The sequence below is a fragment of the Apium graveolens genome, chromosome 10 (genome assembly GCF_009905375.1).
Source record: "Apium graveolens cultivar Ventura chromosome 10, ASM990537v1, whole genome shotgun sequence".
In the NCBI taxonomy this organism is placed as follows: domain Eukaryota; kingdom Viridiplantae; phylum Streptophyta; class Magnoliopsida; order Apiales; family Apiaceae; genus Apium; species Apium graveolens.
In genome coordinates this window covers 208,995,483-209,016,769 of record NC_133656.1, presented here as the reverse complement: position 1 = coordinate 209,016,769, position 21,287 = coordinate 208,995,483, and the positions used below count along the sequence as shown (strand labels likewise).

The window sequence follows — 21,287 nt, the reverse complement described above, 5'->3', positions numbered from 1 at the left end:
GCGGTAGGAAACTTGTTAAAAGTACTGGTATAGCAAAGCCAAAGAGCATCTAACTTCAAACTGCCTGCACAACTGAGAGGAGCAACATATTTGAAGACTTGTGACCAGTAGGATAATGCATCATAATTAACACGAAACTGAATGAATTGTTTATCTAACAAACACGAATCAAACAGCAACAGGTTCGTTTAAAGCTATTATGATTGGGGATCCAAAGGAAATCATGCAAATTGTGATTCCAAATAAGGCCCTAGGGAAAATATACAGGCCAGTTGTAGTAGTACGAGTCCCTGAATGCTTTGCTCTGCTGGTTCCACTGCAACAGAATAAAAAAATATCACAAGTCACAACATAAATCGAAACAAAGTCGGGTTCACTTCAAATATTGATCAAAAGCTTGAGTACAAAACAATAAATCAGATCAATGTGACTTTTACCTTAAATTTATAAGGCTGCTTCTTCTCTAGTGCCTTTTTCCAGTGATAGTGTTCAAATTGCATTGCTTTGTCATGCCAACTGAAAATTAGAAAAAGGAATAGGTGTTACAGGGATGACAATTCTATTCTACACAAAGCTAAGAAAATTAATCAAAGTAAATCAATAAAATTTCGAGTTAAAGAAACAGGGCAAAGCAGCTCAGTCAGCATAAGGAAAAAAAAGCGGACCAGCTAGTTGAAATATAGACCATAAATCTTTGCACACATAAAAAAAGTGTTATATACCATGAGAAAAATATCCTATTGATTCAAACCCGCATGGTTGCTAAATCACAAACTGGAGATGGTTTATACTCTTTCATGATTCCTATTAAGAAGCTTGTCATATATCTTTAGGGGGGGGGGGACAGCCCTAAGCACGTACTATAAAGAATTAGTAGAGCATTTCATTAAGTTGCTTTGGACTAGTGCTGAGACTATGTTGGCGTCAGGGCATTCTATATGTGAAACTGTGAATGCACTGAGATTCAGTTTCTTGAGCGATGAAGTTGAGTATCAACTACTTGCTAAGTTAGGTGACAAATGTTTTATAAAAGACTGAAAAAATTCCTTTAGATGTTCATATAAGCATATGGGGGGAACTTCATGAAATTGATAAGGTGGAAACGTATTTGCAGTTTTTGTCAAGCTTCCACACGAAAATATACTCAACCAAGTGAAAGATTTAAAGGCATATGAAGTAATAAATCTTGCATAATTTTTCTTGACTAACATTCATCCATTCCTAGGTGATGACAGAAACTGTTTATACTTTACTCTGAGATTGTACATGTATGAGATAGTAGATTTTTACTCATAAATCAGGCAGTGGACTTGTAGGAAGTGCTCAATGTTTATTTAAAGAGCTTGAAGCAATTACAATTGGGGATTAAATTCGTCAAGTATAACGAGTCAAACCATAAACTGAAATAAGTCAATTTCATGAATATCAACATTGTCACTATACATGTCCAGCTTTCTTCTTTATATGTGCATTTATGCTATGCCTACAAACCACCACAACAATCCTACTTTATAGTCTACTGCAGTTGCTGTCTTGCAATTCAACTCACAAACCATCAAGGGTATAAATTACATATCAAATCATATATTCTCTACAATATTTAGTACATGCTAAACTTGCACGATCTAAGTACTTGATCATATATTTTTACTAATTACCAACACAAAACAACGAGGATCATTTTCATCGTACACCACCCCGAAACCCAAAATTATCCCACTAAGAATTCTGTCAGTTAAAATGCAGAAACAATTACCATGTCCCAACTGCCCTGTTCACATCAATTTTACGATTCATCGAAATGCATATGGTATCAATTTCACAATCCCACAACACAATTTCACACTATATTACAAAAACTAATCACTATTTCAAACACAATACAAAACACATACACAATCTTGGAAACCCGTCAAGAAAAACCCACTTCACCACTGCCCCACTAACACACACACACATTTAACAAATTCCAGATATAATAAAAGAGGGCAGATAGCAAAAAAGATGAAAACTTTACTTGAATTGATTAGAGAGCTGCCACATATAAGGATTAAAGAAGGTGAAGACATTGAAAGCAGCTGAACCAATCCATATATTCATAAATCTTTCCGGGTCAGCATGTGGAACTCCCGGGTCACCTCTATAAGCATTTCCAAAATACTTCTCCATCTCCTTCTCACACTCTTTTACTAATTCAATTCAACTTCTTGTAAAAATGGTACCTTTCCTTTACTTATCCTCTTTTCTTGATTACCCTACTCTCATATCTCATCCTAGCCCTCCAATTTAATATGTTATATAATATTTTCAACGGTTAGATTTAAACCCATGACAAAACTGCCAGCTAAGAATTATATTATTTTCTTTTATTTTTCTATTTTTCAGCCTTTTTTTTGTATGGCCTTGCCTATATATAAAGTCCTCGAGGCTCCCATTCAAGATCTATATCTATCGTGTGTCTCTCTTCTTTTTTTCTTTCATCCCTCCATTACCCTTTTACAAATACTAGTCTGTAATTGTAAAACCCCCAAATTTTAAACCTTTTTTTTTTCTAATTCTCAGATTTTAAAACCCTATTTTTTTTAAGATTGTATTGATTAGACTCTTCTTGATTAGTGACAATTGGGTTCTGGAGCATTACTAAGTTCAAGTAAGTATTTTTATCAAGATTTGTGTATTTTATTGAAGATTTGTATGTAAATTGTGCACTACATGATTGAAATTCTTGGGTTTTTCTTGAATTTTAATTTTGAGTTGTTGTGATTGAATGAATGTGTTTAGATTATTGGTTGTGGTTGTTTTGATAAACCCTAGATGAGATGAATTCAAATTAATTGAATTCTTGGGCTTTTCTTGAACTTTAAATTTGCATTGTTGTTACAGGTGTTGAGGTGAATGGTGGGGTTGTTTTGCAAAACACTAGATGATACTGGTGTTTGAATATGAGAGATGAAGGTGTAGTGGAGAGTAAGAGAGAGAATAGAAACCTGAGTAGGAGGGCAGGTGGAGACGAATTTGGTCGCGCAGTTTCAAGAATTGCGGTTGCTCAGATTTGTGAAAGTGTGGGGTTTGAGAGTTTTAATGAGTCGGCATTGGATGCTCTTGCTGATATTGCGGTTAGGTACCTTCGTGATTTAGGAAGGGCGGCTAGTTTTAATTCTAATTTAGCAGGTAGGTCAGAGTGTAATGTGTTTGATATAATTCGAGGGTTGGAGGATTTGAGTGCTTCAACTGGATTTTTGGGTGCCTCGGGAGATAGTGTTTGTTTAGCAGAGTCGGGAACTGTGAGAGGAGTTATAGAGTATGTTGAATCAGCGGAGGAAGTTCCGTTTGTTCAGCCAGTACCCAATTTTCCAATAGTCAGGGAACCAAGTGGAATACCAAGTTTTGTGCAGATGGGTGAGACGCCAGCTTTTAAACATGTTCCTGCATGGTTGCCCGCGTTTCCTGATCCCCATACATATATTCATACACCAATGTGGAATGAGAGAAAGACAGATCCCCGTGCTGATAAAATTGAGCTTGCTAGGCAACGGAGAAAGGCTGAGAGTTCTTTATTGAACTTGCAACAGAGAATAATGTGCAATGGCTCAGCTGTAGCTTCTACCTCGGCTAAGTTGGACAATGGTTTCGTGGAAGGTGAAAGCAAAAACCCGTTTCTTGCTGCTCCCTTGCAAGCCGGAGAAAAAGATGTTTCAAAGATAGTTATGCCATCTAAGCTGTTGGAAGAAGGGCATGCAAATAAGCATTCCTCTCTGTTAGAGACATTCGCTCCTGCTATTGAAGCAATAAAGGATGGTGTTAGAGAATTTGGAGATGGTGCCGGAACTAGTGTCTCGGATAAGAGGCTAGCTGTTCGCTTGAACTTCAAATCTGCTAGAAAAACATTTTTAGGTGAATCTCCGGACTTGAGCCTTCTGAACAAAGGTGGACAGGCATCATCATCTTGGTTTGGAAGAGATGAAGACAGGGATGACAAAAGGAGGAGAGCTGAGTTAATCATTAGACAGTCTATGGATAACCCACAGGAGCTTACTCAGTTGTAAATTAGTTCTAAATCATGTGCTTATTCCAGATTACTTGTGGATTTCAGAAATGTAGCAGCGGATTAGGGAGTCGATAGTCATAATTGTATTGTAGTTACAAAGTAGCCTTTCTGATTATTACTAAAGATATATTTCGTAGTCCCAGAGTTACAAGGTAGGAAAGTGTTTCTTAGACCTTTTAGCATTTTATATGCTTCAGGGTTTTCTTTAGTAATTGAATTTGTAGCTTATTCTTTTCGCTCTATGTTGTTGAACTATGGCCTATGCATGTATTTTCCAAACCCATAGTGGTAGATTGTCGGAAATCACAGAGGTCTTTAGAGATAATGTTAATTGTGATGGTTGTTGGTTCTAGTATTGTATTGTATTTCCATACCAAGAACTTTTAGTGTTATGACAACTAATGTTCCAGATCAGTAGCTTATAATCATATGCTATTTTATGTTATTAGTTGATTGTGGAATTATATTGCTTTGGAGGGAAACAATTAATTTAGTTTGAATTTCATCTTATCATAGGATATAGAATTTAAGAAATTTATATAAATATTCTCTATAGGGCTGGGGGCACGGTTTTAAATCGAGTCAAGTTGAGAGAGTTTAAATCGAGTCAAGCTGAGTTCAAAACTCTTGAGTTGAGTTGTGTATGCTGCTCAGCAATTGAAATGATTAAACTTATAATAAATTAGAAATTAGACCAATTTAAAGAAATTTAAATTATATATTGTTTTAGTTCAAACCGAGTTTTCTAGTTTGAACTAAGCTTTCATCGAGTTTGGCACATACTTGAGCCAAATCGAGTATTGTTAAGCATAGCAGGCCGACTTGAGTTAAAGCCCCAATTCTCTATATAAACAAATTCAAGCAACTTTGTTAATTACTTAATTGCAACATGTAACTGAAGGGCAAGTAACTGGTATCTTTTGGTTGTAGATGATAGTGCCATTACTTAGTTCTGGATTGTTCTACTTTGTTGTTTGCCTTCCTAGGGATAGCAGCATGTCTGAAACCTTCGATTTGTGTATTATTAGCTTAGTCTAGGAACTTGAGGAAGTACACTGGGGGAGCATGTCCTTCTGAAGTAAAGAAAGTTTGTGCGTTGAGACAAAAATGCGAGGAGGTGCTTTTCTGCCAATGCATTGTCGGTCTAGAGAAAAGCAGATTTTCGTAAGACTATCCTTGACTCTAACTGACAGAAAAAAGCAGGATGTGCAGAATCCGTGGTCATTGTTTTCGTCTACCACTGATTAGAGATCTGCGTGTGCAACAACAGCATGTGAGAACAGGTACTGCCGTGTTTGCTCTGGAGAATATAGAAGTAATAGAAGAGGCATTATGTTGTAAATAAGTATGGTAAGTCCTTGACTAAAACACAATCCATATCACTTTTGTTCTGGTTTTATCTCACTCACCAGCATCTTCGTTGTTGCATAGTCCCCATTTAGGTTGCTAAACACTTTTTTCGAAAACACTAGATACAGCAGCAAATGAGATTTCCATATAATCAGTTGTGACGACCAACTTTATCCTCTTGATGTTGTGTCATGGTGTTATTTGAGGTAGCCACCAAAAACTACAAAAGATTTGTATTAGCAGAGAATATGGCAATTAGAGTTTGGTAGAAATTTTGTCAATCTGGGGAAAAGGATGGCTCCATCACATGACATTGTATCATAGGTGGAGAAACAAGTCTCTGAGTCCTTCGGTTTGACCGAGTCTCTTGTATACGCAAGTAGATAAGCATGACTGCAGGATATTTAATGTATAAACTGATGCCTGTAAAATGATACTACATGCTACTCAGATTTATCTTTCAAGGCCCTGACCATTTTCATCAAGGCACTGACTATCTCCATGCTACTTGGTTGCTGCAGTGTAATTTCTTTGTATTTTAATCTTTGGTCTACATGCATAACTCTATTTTTGCTCCCTCAAAGATAGCAGTTGCACTAAGATCGGAAAAAGATAACAAATGACATGTTACCTCTACGCTATGCTCTCGAATTAAAATTTAGAAAGAAAAGAAGTGAAGGGCAAAAAACTTTTAAAATCTTCTTTTATACTTGTGCTAATGAGTTTTATGAGGTTAAGATAAAAGATTAATAGGGAAATGTCTCCCCGAAAGTTTTTCCCAAAAATGGGATGTTAAGGAGAAGCTCTCACATAAATTTTCAAAATATTTCCCTCCATTTCATTTTTTTTTCAAAATTTGCTCTCATCTTCAAAACAGAAAATTTGGAGAATGCTGTAGTAAAGTAAAATTATTTGCTTCTCTTCTTTACCCTCCTAGCTAATTGTCTCAACCCAATTGCAGCCTGTGGCAAATAACAAACACCTAGCAAACTACTTGGCAAAAGATTAGGACAATAAAGGCGGTTTGCAGACTCTACTTGAAGTCGTTTTTTCATATTGTGGGTATCCAGAACTGTCCTTTCTTTGCAGTTGACAGATTGCTAGCTCCAAGTAAGGCTTTTCCCCAAACTGAGAATCAGATTTACAATTACCTGTCTAACTTTTAAGTCGATGCGACTTGAAACACTCAGAAGTATTCATAGGCTGTTTCATACCTTCCAAAGCATATAAAAAGTTATGTAACTCCAATTAATCCGTCCTATACGAATTAGAATTTTGCAAATTATTGTCCAGGGCTATAATTTGTATTAAAATACAACTGAAACTTTTGTAGGCAAAGACTACACAAATTTGCCATTTGATACAAACTAAACAGTTCTATTTGCAGTTCGATTTGCAAACATATCCTTACTAAAATGCTGTGATCATTACTAAAGAAAATAACATAAAGTGGTTCGTCGTTTAAAGAGAAAAATGGTAATTTTTCTTCCGTGCAACTCAACCCGACTCTGAGTTTTATCACTTCAATTTGAGATCAAGTGCCGATGGGAATGCTCTTCCACGATGATTGAATATCATGAAATCCATATTGGCGGGTAAAGAGACCACTCTGCATTTTAAAAATCGTGAGGAGGACATCAGTACTATGGAAATATCATAACAGATAGGAAAACAAATGGAACTAGTGATTAAAAAACTTTTGTCACAGGTACTATTCAAATTCTATTTAAGTACATTCATTGTCTATATACTTGTATACCTGCTACGTTTGTATGAACCGAAGTCCAACTAATTTTTATATAGCAAGATTTACACGTATTGAATTGGTAAAATTGATTTAAAAATACTATCATAAATCACCAACGAATCTGCATTATCTTTTTTTGCCCCGACAAAGATCAGAAGGTTTTGCCCCACAAAAAAAAGGCTGGTTAACTGGTACATTTGCAAACTATTCTGGAGATAGAACTCCGTGACAAAATTAGCAATAGCCAGGCTATAGTATGCTGAATCTACCATCTACAACAAGAGGAGCGTATTCCAATATGACATACACATTTGAGCTTCAATTGCTTCTCTAATTTCATGAAGCCATAATAAACATTATTTAAGCTAATTTCTCAACAAAAGAAGCTACTTTTCTTTCTTTAATTTCTGAACAAAAGGCCAAATGAAAAATGTTAACTCTAAGCCCCAAAGTAATGCAGTTCTCCCCTAGACAATGTTATTGTAATGCAATCAATACTTCACTATGATTCAAAATATTGGCTGGACAGCATCTCAATAATGATGACGGGTTGTGAAAAGATTAAACACTTTTGCAGCTACCACATGCATCAGAGTTTAAAAATCTGCTTATATACATAACATGGTCCAACTTGTATTTCGGTATTAATTTTGGTATCTGTATTTACAAATTCTCCGCCTTCATATCTATAGCTAGTGGAAGATAGCAAATTCATCTTTACACATTGTTTTCATTTTCTTCTTTAAATACAAATAAATCTATTTTTCAAATAATGTCTAAATTAATTAATAGAATATTGGGAAAACTTACATGGCAACAAGCTGCATCGCAAAACATTATGAATTAAAAAAACAAACTTCCTAAACATATACTGTGACAACCCGGGTCAAATCCCGAGCCTTTTTCGAAAATCGGATCAAGTCTCGATTCCGAGTCCGAAATAAGCCGAAGCCTACTGCCCCAAATGCAGCCAACTTGGGTAACGACTAGCCCACTACACCCCCAAAAGATCATGATTTGTTGGTGCACATAGTAATAATACTTCACCTTATAAACTGAATAGAAGCCCCAAATCTCCTCGATGTGGGACGGAGTGTTACAAACTGCCCCACTTAAACTCCTGACGTCCTCGTCAGGGCCGAAACAGACATCCCATAGGTCCAAGATCGTACCTCTCTAGCCATAGTGGGACCTTATAAACTGAATAGAAGCCCCAAATCTCCTCGATGTGGGACGGGGTGTTACAAACTGCCCCACTTAAACTCCAGACATCCTCGTCAGGGCCGAAACAGACATCCCATAGGTCCAAGATCGTACCTCTCTAGCCATAGTGGGATAATACCAGCTGGTTTCGTGTCCCCACCTCCGGGCCTCTTGCCATTATGGGATAATACCACCAGCTTTCGTGTCCCCACCTCCGGCAACTTGACGTATCAAGCTTTCGAGAGTCGGCTCTGATTTCGAAAATCGGATCAAGCCTCTATTCCGAGTCCAAAATAAGCCGAAGCCTACTGCCCCAAATGCAGCCAACTTGGGTAACGACTAGCTCACTACACCCCCAAAAGATCATGATTTGTTGGTGCCCATAGTAATAATACTTCACCTTATAAACTGAACAGAAGCCCCAAATCTCCTCGATGTGGGACGGGGTGTTACAAACTGCTCCACTTAAACTCCTGACGTCCTCGTCAGGGCCGAAACAGACATCCCATAGGTCCAAGATCGTACCTCTCTAGCCACTCTAGCCATAGTGGGATAATACCAGCTGGCTTCGTGTCCCCACCTCCGAACCTCTTGCCATTGTGGGATAATACCACCAGCTTTCGTGTCCCCACCTCCGGCAACTTGACGCATCAAGCTTTCGAGAGTCGGCTCTGATACCATATGTGACAACCCGGGTCAAATCCCGAGTCTTTTTCGAAAATCGGATCAAGTCCCGATTCCGAGTCCGAAATAAGTCGAATCCTACTATCCCAAATGCAGCCAACTTGGGTAACGACTAGCCCACCACAGTCCCCCAAAAGATCATGATTTGTTGGTGCACATAGTAGTAATACTTCACCTTATAAACTGAACAGAAGCCCCAAATCTCCTCGATGTGGGACGGGGTGTTACATATACTCAGCTGAGCTTGCGGATCTATTGTTCATAACCTTTTAAACTCACTAAATAAGCCAACCAACAAAAGCCAATAACCTTTTACTAGTTTTGTATTTTTGTTTTATAGCATCAAAGGTATCACCTTTTTAAAAAATAGTATATTCACATAATCAGAAGTGTATCGTATGTGTAGGGGGTACTTAAAAAATTCGGATTCTTATAAAGAATTTTAGTGCAAAAACATAAACTAAAATTTTAATGATTTTGTACATATTAGAAAAATCCCATCCTGTATCAGGATTCTCAGACTACTTCAAATAAAATTGAGCCAACACATAACTACAATCAATTCATCAAGCCTATGTATCTAAAAAAAGTATTATAAATCTACATTGAAATCTCTAGCTCCAATAATCTCAACGGTACTCAACAATGAAATTAAAAGCTAACTAACTTTGAAACATCAGATACCAAAAAAATAAGGTGATAGAAACTAAAATTTAAGTAAAATAAGATAATATAGTCAAGTAATAATAGAGACCAAAACAAAAGAGCAACAAGTACCTGTTCTCATCAGAATCGGGAAGTATAGAAAGGAATTTTCCGGGCACGGTAAGGCCAGCCCACAAGCACAAAACCAAGCCTAATATCAACTCACCGATCACCTGCCCCCAAAATTAATCAAAATAAAAAAACCAGATCCCATCAGTAAACAAAATCTATATGCCCATCAAGAATGAAATAAAAAGATAGTAGCTTTACATGAATTAGGGATAAAGGAGAACTAATAAAAGCCCTTAATCTCAAATAACTCAACAATCTCGTAACAAAAAATCAAGAACGCATAAAGGGGTAGTAAGAATACATGAATAGGGGGTCCAGAGAAGTCATCTTCAGTGATCTTGAGCAAAGCTCTATCTGCAATCAATCAAAAAACAAGAAGTTACAGGTGAATATGATGAATACATATATGCAAACACGAGGACTAAAGTGGAGGATGGGGGATGATAAGAGTACATACATTGAATGGTAGAAAAAGCAGCGTGAGAGAGAAACAGAACTCCTACAACGCCGACGATAAAACCCACTTTCATCCCTGCTTCTTCACTTGGATCGCCGGCCGTTTATTCAGATTATATTGTTTGATAGATCCAGAGACAGAGGGGGATTAGTTTACTTTACTGCTTCCTTTTTTATTTGTTCGATTTTACTTATTACTTATACCAGCTTCAATGCGCTCCTTCCTCCGTTAATATTTAAATAAAAAATTTGAAATTTTATTTATTAAATCATATACTAATTTCATTATATTTATATAAATATATTGTAATTATAAATTTATGGTAAAAATAATAATAAAAATTAGGAATGAACTGTGATCCTTATTTAGTAAAATAAGTTTTGATCGTAATTTAACGATATAAAGAGATTATATTTAATAATTTAACAAATTAATAATTAAACATGTGTATAATGATATTTATTTATTTTTTTAATAATCAAAATAAGGGAATACCTATTAAAACAAAATATATCACATTTCGATATAGTTTAGATTTTCTCTATAATAAATTAGAGTGGTTTTTAGTTTTGTGTTGATTACCTTTTTTTGGAAAAAGTTAATTACTGGGAAACAAAAATTTTAGAGGGAGAGATGGATTCGAGACTCTACCGAACCTTTTATGAACCTGTTTTAATTTCAAACTTTCTTATTTATGAATATTTTATTATTTTTTCATAAATTAAAATATAATAATGTATTCATATTGAGCATGTTTGACACCACTTTCTCAAGAAATTTATTCGGTAACAAGCATGTAAGAATTTAGTTAGGGTTTTTGTTAGTGACATGACATTATAGCCGGAATTTAGAAGTCTACCAATCTAGTTATTCCCATCTAATTATGTTAGACTTGCCACATAGTGTATATACAGATTCAATATGTGGCTTGTAACAAATTCAGTTTATAAAAAATAGATATTTTATCTCTCTCTCCCTCCTTCCCTAATTAATAGATTACGGTATGAAAAATTAATAGAGATGAAGTGTTTGATGAAGATTGTGTATTGTAACATGGTATCAAAGCTTCACTTGATCAGATTTAGTGTTAAAAGCGCTGATTACACTTGTTAATTTTCGTCATCAATGACAGATTTGTGAGTTTTTCTGATTTCAGTGGTACTCGATCTGTAAGTTCTTTGTTACTACATGAAGATATTCATCAATTGAACTGTCAATTGAATTGTTATCTCGGTGTGTAATTAGCGATTGCTTCTACTTGAACACATATTGTGTCTATTTAGTCAAGTATGTCTACAAGTGCATCATATTTCGCAGTTACAGTAGGTTCTACTTCACTCCCAAACACACTTGATTGTCACCATCCGTACTATCTGCATCCATCAGATAACCCGGGAATGCAGATTATTATTGTAGTACTTACCGAGAGTAATAATTATCAATGTCAGCGATCTATGGAAATTGCGTTGTTTTCAAAACTGAAATTAGGTTTTATCGATGGTTCATATGTCAAGCCTGTTAGTACATCTGTTCTTTTAGTGTACTGGTTGAGATGCAACAATATGCTTACTTCTTGGTTGCTTAATTCCCCCAGTATGCATGAGTATTGTTAACAAATCTTGCGATATATTGTTGCATGTATATTTTGGTAAACATGTTGATATGATATATATATATATATATATGCATGCATGTTTTGAAATCTTGATATTTCACTATCAATACAATTGCTTATAAGCTGCATAATAATACATATGCTAGAGATAAGCAGTAATTGCGTATACCCTTAGTATAGGGGATCCAAAGTTGAACATTTTTCTAAACTGGGAGACGATTTTCCCGAGTATATTATATATATAGCTTTCTATAACTATTAATCGAATAAGGTATATTCGATAGTTTTGAATAATAATCAAACTTTATTTTCGATTTTTTAAATAAAGATTTTACTTTCGTATAAGTATATCTTTCTTTAGTTAAGTACTAATTTCATAACTTTTACTTCATTTATTTTTATAAAAACTATTTTTTATTTGAATATTATTTAAAGAATAATATTCAGATATTTTTCTAATATTTTGAAACTGATTTATTTTATTAGATCAACCTTATCCCAAACGTTTTCAAAAATATTTTTAAGTCTTCAAAATGATTTTAAAAGATAGAGCGGGTCCTAAAACTTGTTTTCAAATTTAAAATCTTCCTTTCGAAGGCAATTTAAATACTCGCTCAAAAATTCGAGGGATCCGACTCCGTGATGTATTTTTATATTCGCAACGAGGTTGTTGTGTTGATAAAAGAAAGTTTTGGTTACTTGCCCACATTCGGGAAGTAGTTGTATATATATAATATTGTACCTATCAACGAGTTATTATACACTCGGGGAATGTCGATTAAATTCGGATTCCAATTATAAGGATAGGGTTTTCAAGGAACTTGAATGGGCTAGCACCTTGTGTGCCAGAGGAAGTGTAAAAGGTTGCGGGGAAGTCCATCAAAGTGTAAGAGGCTATGGGACAGTCCATCAAAACGTAGGAGGCTGTTGGACAGTCCAGCATAATGCCCTCATGTGGCCGCCCTCATGTGGCCAGGGTGATGACTCAAAAGGAATTCGTCCTTCTACTAGTAGAGAATTATAGAGAGTGATACATTGCATGATCAGTAAAGTTATCACGTTATTCCAGTGGTATTCTTCTCCCAAATGTATTTGAACAAAATCTTGTGTTTACTTTCACACAGAGGTTCTAAAGAATTTCTTCTCAAAATGATGTTTTGAAACTAAAGTATCTCGTAACTTCATCTTTTAAATGATATTTTAAAGATTGATCTTATACAAGCTTTATCTTGTAACCTCATCTATATGATGAATTTTTGAAAACTTCTTATAGTTTGAACAATGGTAGTTAAAGTAGTTTTTCTAAAAAGATATAAGTATATTTTAGTATTTTGTAACTTCATCTTTTTAAGCTTATATCTAGTAAGTAATTATCTTACATTTGATAAAGATTTTCAGTAAGTTATCGATTAAGATACTTGTATTATTGATTAAAGTATATATTATCTTGCGAGCTTTATTGCTCACTCTTTCTTCATTTCTTCATCACACAACAACAGTTAGGAAGGATGGTCATTCTAAAGCAGACTCACCAAAAGAGTGTGGGAAGCGCCCATCGTCTTCTCGTTGATATCCTAGTCGCCATTGCTGCACATGTAAAATTATTTGTAGTTTAGGCGGTCAACTTTTGGGGAAATCAACTTATGTATAATTATAACTTTTGTTGGATTATGGCAAAGAACTGTAATTTTATTAAGTAATTATTTTGGGTTGTAGTAACTTATAAATTATGGATTCAATGACTATTACCTATTTCAGTTTCATCTCTGAGACTACAACGTGTTGTGGCGTGAGTATTACTGTGGGGTCACATTGTGTAGTTATTTGTTTAATTGAAGTAAAGTGTTATGAATGGGAATAAAGACCATAACGACCCGAATCCCCGACCCCTGATTTGGGGGTGTTACAATAACATACTTGATTAACATGACTCATATGAAAGAAATATGTCCTAAGTCCAATCATGTATGAGGATTTAGGAATAACTTTTATGTAATCTGTTTTGATTTCATTGATTTTAATAAAAGACTTGTTTTGTTTTTATTACGGGCTTTATCTATTTAAGTGTTTAAATAAGATATACCATAGTTTAGAGTAAAGATTTTTATGGATTATGATGAGATCATAATAGTGAGACCTAAAAAGATGATAACTCTAAACTTAAATAGTTCCTGGTCATAGGATTACTAACTGGTAATTAATAATCCGCAAAGATCGGTACATACTATGCTTGCTTCATTATGAGGATGTCTGTTCTCATAGACATTTGTGTGGTGACACTATAGCTAGTATGTAGGTGCTTATTATAGAATAAGTTTACTGAACATGACTCGCACAGCTGAACAACTGATGGAGTTCACTCACGTGTCAGCAGTTGTTCACATAGTGATAGTTGTACAAGTATCCTTAGACTTGAGGTCATCATAGTCATCTTGTGTACACTGAACTATGCTTTGGTTTAGTTCTTAGTCTCCAGGGACAATTATTAGGGCTCTTCTGGGTATAGGAATTTGTACACGAAGATAGTGTATGATCAATAAAGGATCTACCCCTTCCAGTGAAGGAAGCGAATGTTCAAGGCTGATCCACTTATGCTAGTTCAGGAATCTCTGGCCAGAGTAAATGAAATTAGAAAGGAATTTCTAATTTGCATAGAACTACGCATAGTAAATGGTAAGCAAAGTGATTGAATTAGATAGGCTTGACACGAGATCCATTCCTTGTATTTAATCGGGACATTGTAGGGTAGAAGGGGTTTATTGTACGGTAACTATTCACTGAAAAGGTTCTTGGTATTCTAAGCAGTGAATTCATATTATCCGGATAGTCGCGATATGCTGAGAAGTATCTCTCACGATGTAGAATAAATATGATTAATTAATTAATTATATTTAATAAATTAGAGAATTTATATAAATAATGATAAAATAGTTTTATTATTATTTATTTCTACTACCGGCTTAATATTGAATCTACAGGGTCACACCATAAAAATAGAATGATTTAATGGTGGAGGAATTAATTAATAATGACTAATAATTATTTATTTGTGAAATAAATAATTAATTGGTAAATTTAATAATTGATTAAATGAGATTTAATTGATTATAAATTAATTAAGAAAAGTTCTTAATATTATTAATTAAGGATTTATTTTTTGGAAATTAAATCAAGAGAGAGAATTATTTCTAAAGTGTTTAGAAAAAGGATTAATAATTATAAGGTGTTTTAATTATTAATGAGAATAATAAATGGGATAATAATAATATTATTTATGGGAAAATTTCAGCTGAAATTTTTTCCTATAAATACACTATTATAGACCCTATTTTATTGTAACCCACATCAAACCCGAAAACCCAAAAAGTTTGGAAAACTCAATTCTCTCCACCTCCTTCCTCCTCCTTAACATCGTTTTCTTGGTGGATACCGGTGGAGTGCTTCACACTTGAGGAGCAACTGCTAAGGATCTCTGATCGTTGTCTCCGAATTATTTTAAAAGGTTAGATTCGATCCCTCGAATTTTTATTCACGATTTATATGCTTTTATTTGGATTTTGTATGTGTAAAAGTGTTTTGCCATGCCCCGCTACGTTAAAAATCCAACAATGGTATCAAAGCATAGGTTGTATGCATATAGATCCGTGGTAAAAATTTCAGAATTTTATGTGCTTTTATGAATTAATTATGATTTTTACAAGTTATATTATGGATTAATTTTGTCTGATGAGAAATCGTTTCTCATAATAATTTTGAATGTTGATCTGGGTTCTACAAGTGTTGTAGATCGTCTGGGTATTTTTTTCATAATTTTATGATGTATAGATTTTTTATTATGAATTTTTAAAGTTCTTGTAATTAAATTCGTAATTAAATAAGTATAAATATATGTATATAAAGTATATATATATATATGTTTGTATATATCTGTACTATTGTCTGCTATATACATCTGCTCTGCTGCGGCACGGAAAGAACAGCAGGAAAGAGACAGAGAAGTCAGATGCACGGCGTTCGAGAAGAATAAGCTGTCGGCTGCTGAAAAAAATAGGGGGTGTAATGCGTTACACACCTGTGGCGCATTCACGGAATGCGTTACACCCTTTAATGGCTTAAAAGGGGTGTAACGCATTACCAGAATGCGTTACAGGGCTTGTAACGCGTTCCTGTAATGCGTTACAGCCCGACTGTCCATATTAAAATTGATTTTCTGGGAGTTTCGTAACTCCGTTTTAGGCGTACAATATACCGTTGGATTTGTTTTTCCGAGACGGATCTAATGGAGTGATCAATTTTACTTTATATAAAAGTTTTGAACTGATTATATTCCATAAAGTGTTTTAAAGATGTTTTTGACTGTTTTAATTGCTTTTAAATGCTTCATGTGATACATAGAGATGTATAATGCTTAGACTAATGTGCTAGATGATGTAACATGCCTACCTTAATGTTTATTCATGTTGATATATGTGATATATGCTTAGTTTATTATGCGATGATAGATTTAGGTGAACTTGAATGAACATAAGGCGTTTGTTAGACAACCTAGTATAGTGAAATTTTTTCATAACCTTAATAACAATATTATGAATACAATCATGAGATTCTTGTGTTTATGAAACACGTAATTGAATATGAATTTTCGATATGAGAGAAAGGATGATTCTGTCAACAACAGATTTCTATCTGTAAGAAAGGGTTATTAAGTGACGCCTCTTGACAATGCTCCACCCGATCTGGGAATCATCTGATTATTGATTATTGATTTGAAATATTTAATTTAAAAGGAAGAATTTCTTTATAATATGATTATGATTGTAACGTAATATAATCCCTCTAAAATTAAATAATATCAAGTAGTAATTGGCCAATGACACAATGGGCTTGTGTCGGTCATAGCCTTCCAACATGATAGAAAAGTAGTTCTTATTTTTGAATCATTGTCGGTTCGTGCTACAGCCGAGGGCTTTGATTTCGAAATAAGAAATACTTGTCTATTACATAGAGATGTGTACATTGAATAAGAATCTAAAGGTCAGTACGTGCTACAGCCGTGGGCCTTTGGGGACTGATTCAACTGTACGGAATGTTGGGTTAGACTTGACTTAAAATATTGAGTTTGTCGTGCTACAGCCGAGACTCAATTATTCAAGAGGCTAAAGTTTGATTAGGGAATAACATGAGATGTAATTGACAAGAGTTGTCTGCCTATTGAACATTGCATGGCGGTTCGTGCTACAGCCGGGGTTGTGTAATGGAATGTAGGATCCCTATTCCCACTAGCATTATGAATGCTTAATTTTTCACGTAAGGGGTTGAATAAATTAGGAAAACTTGTGGGAGCCACTTATGAATAAAGACCCGATTCATATAGTGTTTTGAAATGAAATTGAATATTTGCTAAATGTTGTTATGTGTTTATCATTTACAGATTTACTTTGTACGTTATGTCTTCTGCACTATCACTCAGGAGCATACTAGATGCTCACAAATTGACTGGTCCTAATTATGCTGACTGGCTTCGAAACTTGAGAATTGTTCTCAGGATTGAGAAGCTGGAATACGTGATTGACTCACCTAAGCCTACTGAACCTGCTAGTGATGCACATAATGATGAACATGTTGTGTATCGTAAGTGGATAGATGATACAAATGTTGCTCAATGCATCATTCTAGCTTCCATGAACATTGAGCTACAGAAGCAACATGAGCATATGGATGCTCACACAATCCTCATGCATCTACAAGAGTTGTATGATGTGGCGGGGAGGACAGCTCGATATGAGATATCGAAGGAGTTGTTCGGTTGTAGGATGTCTGAGGGATCATCTGTGAATGACCATGTACTTAAGATGATCAATTTGATTGAACGTCTTGGATAACTTGGTTTTGCCATGGATAGGGAGCTGAGCCAAGACTTGGTCTTGCAATCGCTTCCGGGTTCGTTCTCGCAGTTTGTTGTGAACTTTCACATGAATAAGTTGGATGTCAGCCTGCCTGAACTCCACAACATGTTGAAGACTGCGGAATCGAATTTTCCCCCTAAGAAGAGTTCTGTTCTTCTAATTGGTGAAGGTTCCAATCCTAAGAAAAGGAAGAGGAACGCTTCCAAGAAGAAGAAATTAGGTGAAAAAATGCCGGTTCCACCAAAAGCTGAAGACCCCAAGAGCAAAGTTGTTTGCTTTCACTGTAACAAGGTGGGGCACTGGAAGAGTAACTACAAGGTTTACCTTGCAGAATTGAAGAAGAAGAAGGGTAGTGAGACTACCGCTTCTGATTCATGAATGTTCATGATAGAAGTGAATATGTCATTAAATCAAATTTCTACTTGGGTATTAGATACCGCATGTGGTTCTCAAATCTGCAATTTGTTGCAGGGACCAAGGAGAAGTAGGACTCTTGAGGAAGAGGAGGTGATTCTACTGATGGAAATGGAGCAAGAGTTGCTGCTGAAAATGTAGAATCATTTCATTTACATATGCCTACGGGCAAGACTATTGTTTGAAATAATTGTTATTTTGTTCCCTCGATTGTGAGGAATATTATTCCCATGTTAGACTTGGCTGGATTTTCATTTATTATTGAGAATAATGAATGTTCTATTCTTAGAGATAATATTCTTTATGGACGTGGTACTTTAAATAATGGTCTGAATATATGTGACATAATTTACTTCAGATTGAACAAACTAATAAAAGAAAAGGGATGATGAAAATCTCACTTCGTTGTGGCACTGCAGTCTCCATTTAGTAGACATGGAGAGAGGGTTGCAAATTTGCTAGGAATGGTACACACAGATGTATGTGGACCGATGTCTACGCAAGCCATGGGTGGATTTTCATACTTCATTACTTTCATAGATGATAGATCTAGATTCGGATATGTGTTTGATGAAACACAAGTCTGAAGCCTTTGAAAAGTTCAAAGAGTATAAGTATGAAGTGGAGAAACAACCAAACATAGTATTATAATTCTTCGATTAGATCGAGGTGGTGAATACTTGAATGGAGAGTTCTGGATTATCTCAAAGTAAATGGTATAGTCTCACAGTGGACTCCTCCAGATTAGTATCTGAAAGGAGATATCGAACTTTGTTAGACATAGTTCGGTCCATGATGAGTTATGCAAATCTTCCAGTATTCCTATGGGGTTATGCATTGGAAACCTCAGCATATTTACTGAATAAGGTGCTTTCCAAATCTGTTCCTCAAACTTCGTATGAGATATGGAAAGAAAGGAAACTGAGTCTTAAACACGTTAAGATTTGGGGATGTCCAGCTTATGTCAAGAAAGTTGACCCAGATAAGCTGGAATATCGATCCGTAAAATGTAGTTTTGTGGGATATCCTAAAGAGACTTTAGGGTATTACTTTTACACCGATCATCGGGTGTTTGTCTCCAGACATGCTACCTTCTTGGAAATGGAGTTTATCCTAGAAGGAAACAGTGTGAGCAAAATTGAACTTGATGAAGTTCAAGAAGCACAAACTACTACGGATCAAGAGGAAACACCTGTTCTGACTGAACAACCTTTTGTGGAACAGCCCATTCATAGAACGGGGAGAGTGTCTCGCCAACCTGAGAGGTATTATGGCCTTGTCATTGAGAATGACAATGAGTTATCGATCATTGATGATGACGACCATGTAACCTATAATGAGGCTATGAGTAGTGTTGACTCAGAGAAATGGCATAGTGCCATGAAATCCACAATGGAATCTATGTATACGGTATACAAAAGATAGATTATAGCAGATGGCCAGGTGGAGACCTATAAGGCCATGCTTGTGGCAAAAGGATTCAAACAAAGGCAATGGATTGACTTTGATGAAACCTTTTACCTGTAGCCCTGTTAAAATCAGTTCGGATTTTGCTTGCGATTGCTGCTTACTACGACTATGAGATCTGTCATATAGCCAGATGGTTTTTTTTCCAAGGGAAATGAAAACCTAGTGTATAAGCTGCTGCGAACCATGTGTGGTTTAAAGCAAGCTTTTCGAAAGATGGAACATTCGTTTTGATGAGACAATCAAAGAGTTTGATTTTATCAAAAACGCAGATGAACCATGCGTCTACAAAAGGGTTAGTGGGAGCGCGATAACATTCTTGTATTGTATTGAATTAGAGTTGACACACATAACAACATAGCAGACCCACTCACAAAGCTACTTTATAAAAGTCACTTTGATCGTCATAAAGACAAGATGGGTATTAGATACCAGAGTGATTGGTTTTAGTACAAGTGGGAGATTGAAAGAAATATGTCCTAAGTCCAATCATGTATGAGGATTTAGGAATAACTTTTACGTAATCTGTTTTGATTTCATTGATTTTAATAAAAGACTTGTTTTGTTTTTATTACGGGCTTTATCTATTTAAGTGTTTAAATAAGATATACCATAGTTTAGAGTAAAGATTTTTATGGATTATGACGAGATCATAATAGTGAGACCTAAAAAGATGATAACTCTAAACTTAAATAGTTCCTGGTCATAGGATTACTAACTGGTAATTAATAATCCGCAAAGATCGGTACATACTATGCTTGCTTCATTATGAGGATGTCTGTTCTCATAGACATTTGTGTGGTGACACTATAGCTAGTATGTAGGTGCTTATTATAGAATAAGTTCACTGAACATGACTCGCACAGCTGAACAACTGATGGAGTTCACTCACGTGTCAGCAGTTGTTCACATAGTGATAGTTGTACAAGTATCCTTAGACTTGAGGTCATCATAGTCATCTTGTGTACACTGAACTATGCTTTGGTTTAGTTCTTAGTCTCCAGGGACAATTATTAGGGCTCTTCTAGGTATAGGAATTTGTACACGAAGATAGTGTATGATCAATAAAGGATCTACCCCTTCCAGTGAAGGAAGCGAATGTTCAAGGCTGATCCACTTATGCTAGTTCAGGAATCTCTGGCCAGAGTAAATGAAATTAGAAAGGAGTTTCTAATTTGCATAGAACTACGCATAATAAATGGTAAGCAAAGTGATTGAATTAGATAGGCTTGACACGAGATCCATGCCTTGTATTTAATCGGGACATTGTAGGGTAGAAGGAGTTTATTGTACGGTAACTATTCACTGAATAGGTTCTTGGTATTCTAAGCAGTGAATTCATATTATCCGGATAGTCGCGATATGCTGAGAAGTATCCCTCACGATGTAGAATAAATGTGATTAATTAATTAATCATATTTAATAAATTAGAGAATTTATATAAATAATGATAAAATAGTTTTATTATTATTTATTTCTACTACCGGCTTAATATTGAACCTACAGGGTCACACCATAAAAAGAGAATGATTTAATGGTGGAGGAATTAATTAATAATGGCTAATAATTATTTATTTGTGAAGTAAATAATTAATTGGTAAATTTAATAATTGATTAAA

General features: G+C 35.2%; 3 protein-coding genes across 3 annotated transcripts; 1 reads left to right on the top strand and 2 right to left on the bottom strand.

Annotated features, from left to right (window-relative positions):
• Positions 1 to 48: 48 nt before the first annotated feature.
• LOC141690377 (uncharacterized) lies at positions 49 to 2,214 on the bottom strand. The gene is made up of 3 exons (XM_074495183.1): positions 2,018 to 2,214; positions 438 to 516; positions 49 to 316 (listed from the first exon to the last, which is right to left on the bottom strand). The coding sequence occupies exons 1-3, from the start codon at positions 2,167 to 2,169 to the stop codon at positions 251 to 253; spliced, it is 297 nt and encodes a 98-aa protein (XP_074351284.1). The 5' UTR covers positions 2,170 to 2,214; the 3' UTR covers positions 49 to 250.
• Positions 2,215 to 2,447: 233 nt separating this feature from the next.
• On the top strand, positions 2,448 to 4,400 carry LOC141690374 (transcription initiation factor TFIID subunit 8). The gene is made up of 2 exons (XM_074495180.1): positions 2,448 to 2,650; positions 2,884 to 4,400. The coding sequence occupies exon 2, from the start codon at positions 2,943 to 2,945 to the stop codon at positions 4,044 to 4,046; it is 1,104 nt and encodes a 367-aa protein (XP_074351281.1). The 5' UTR covers positions 2,448 to 2,650; positions 2,884 to 2,942; the 3' UTR covers positions 4,047 to 4,400.
• Positions 4,401 to 6,623: 2,223 nt separating this feature from the next.
• On the bottom strand, positions 6,624 to 10,450 carry LOC141693729 (membrane magnesium transporter). The gene is made up of 4 exons (XM_074498888.1): positions 10,267 to 10,450; positions 10,111 to 10,163; positions 9,810 to 9,910; positions 6,624 to 7,007 (listed from the first exon to the last, which is right to left on the bottom strand). The coding sequence occupies exons 1-4, from the start codon at positions 10,337 to 10,339 to the stop codon at positions 6,917 to 6,919; spliced, it is 318 nt and encodes a 105-aa protein (XP_074354989.1). The 5' UTR covers positions 10,340 to 10,450; the 3' UTR covers positions 6,624 to 6,916.
• Between the last annotated feature and the right edge of the window lie 10,837 nt (positions 10,451 to 21,287).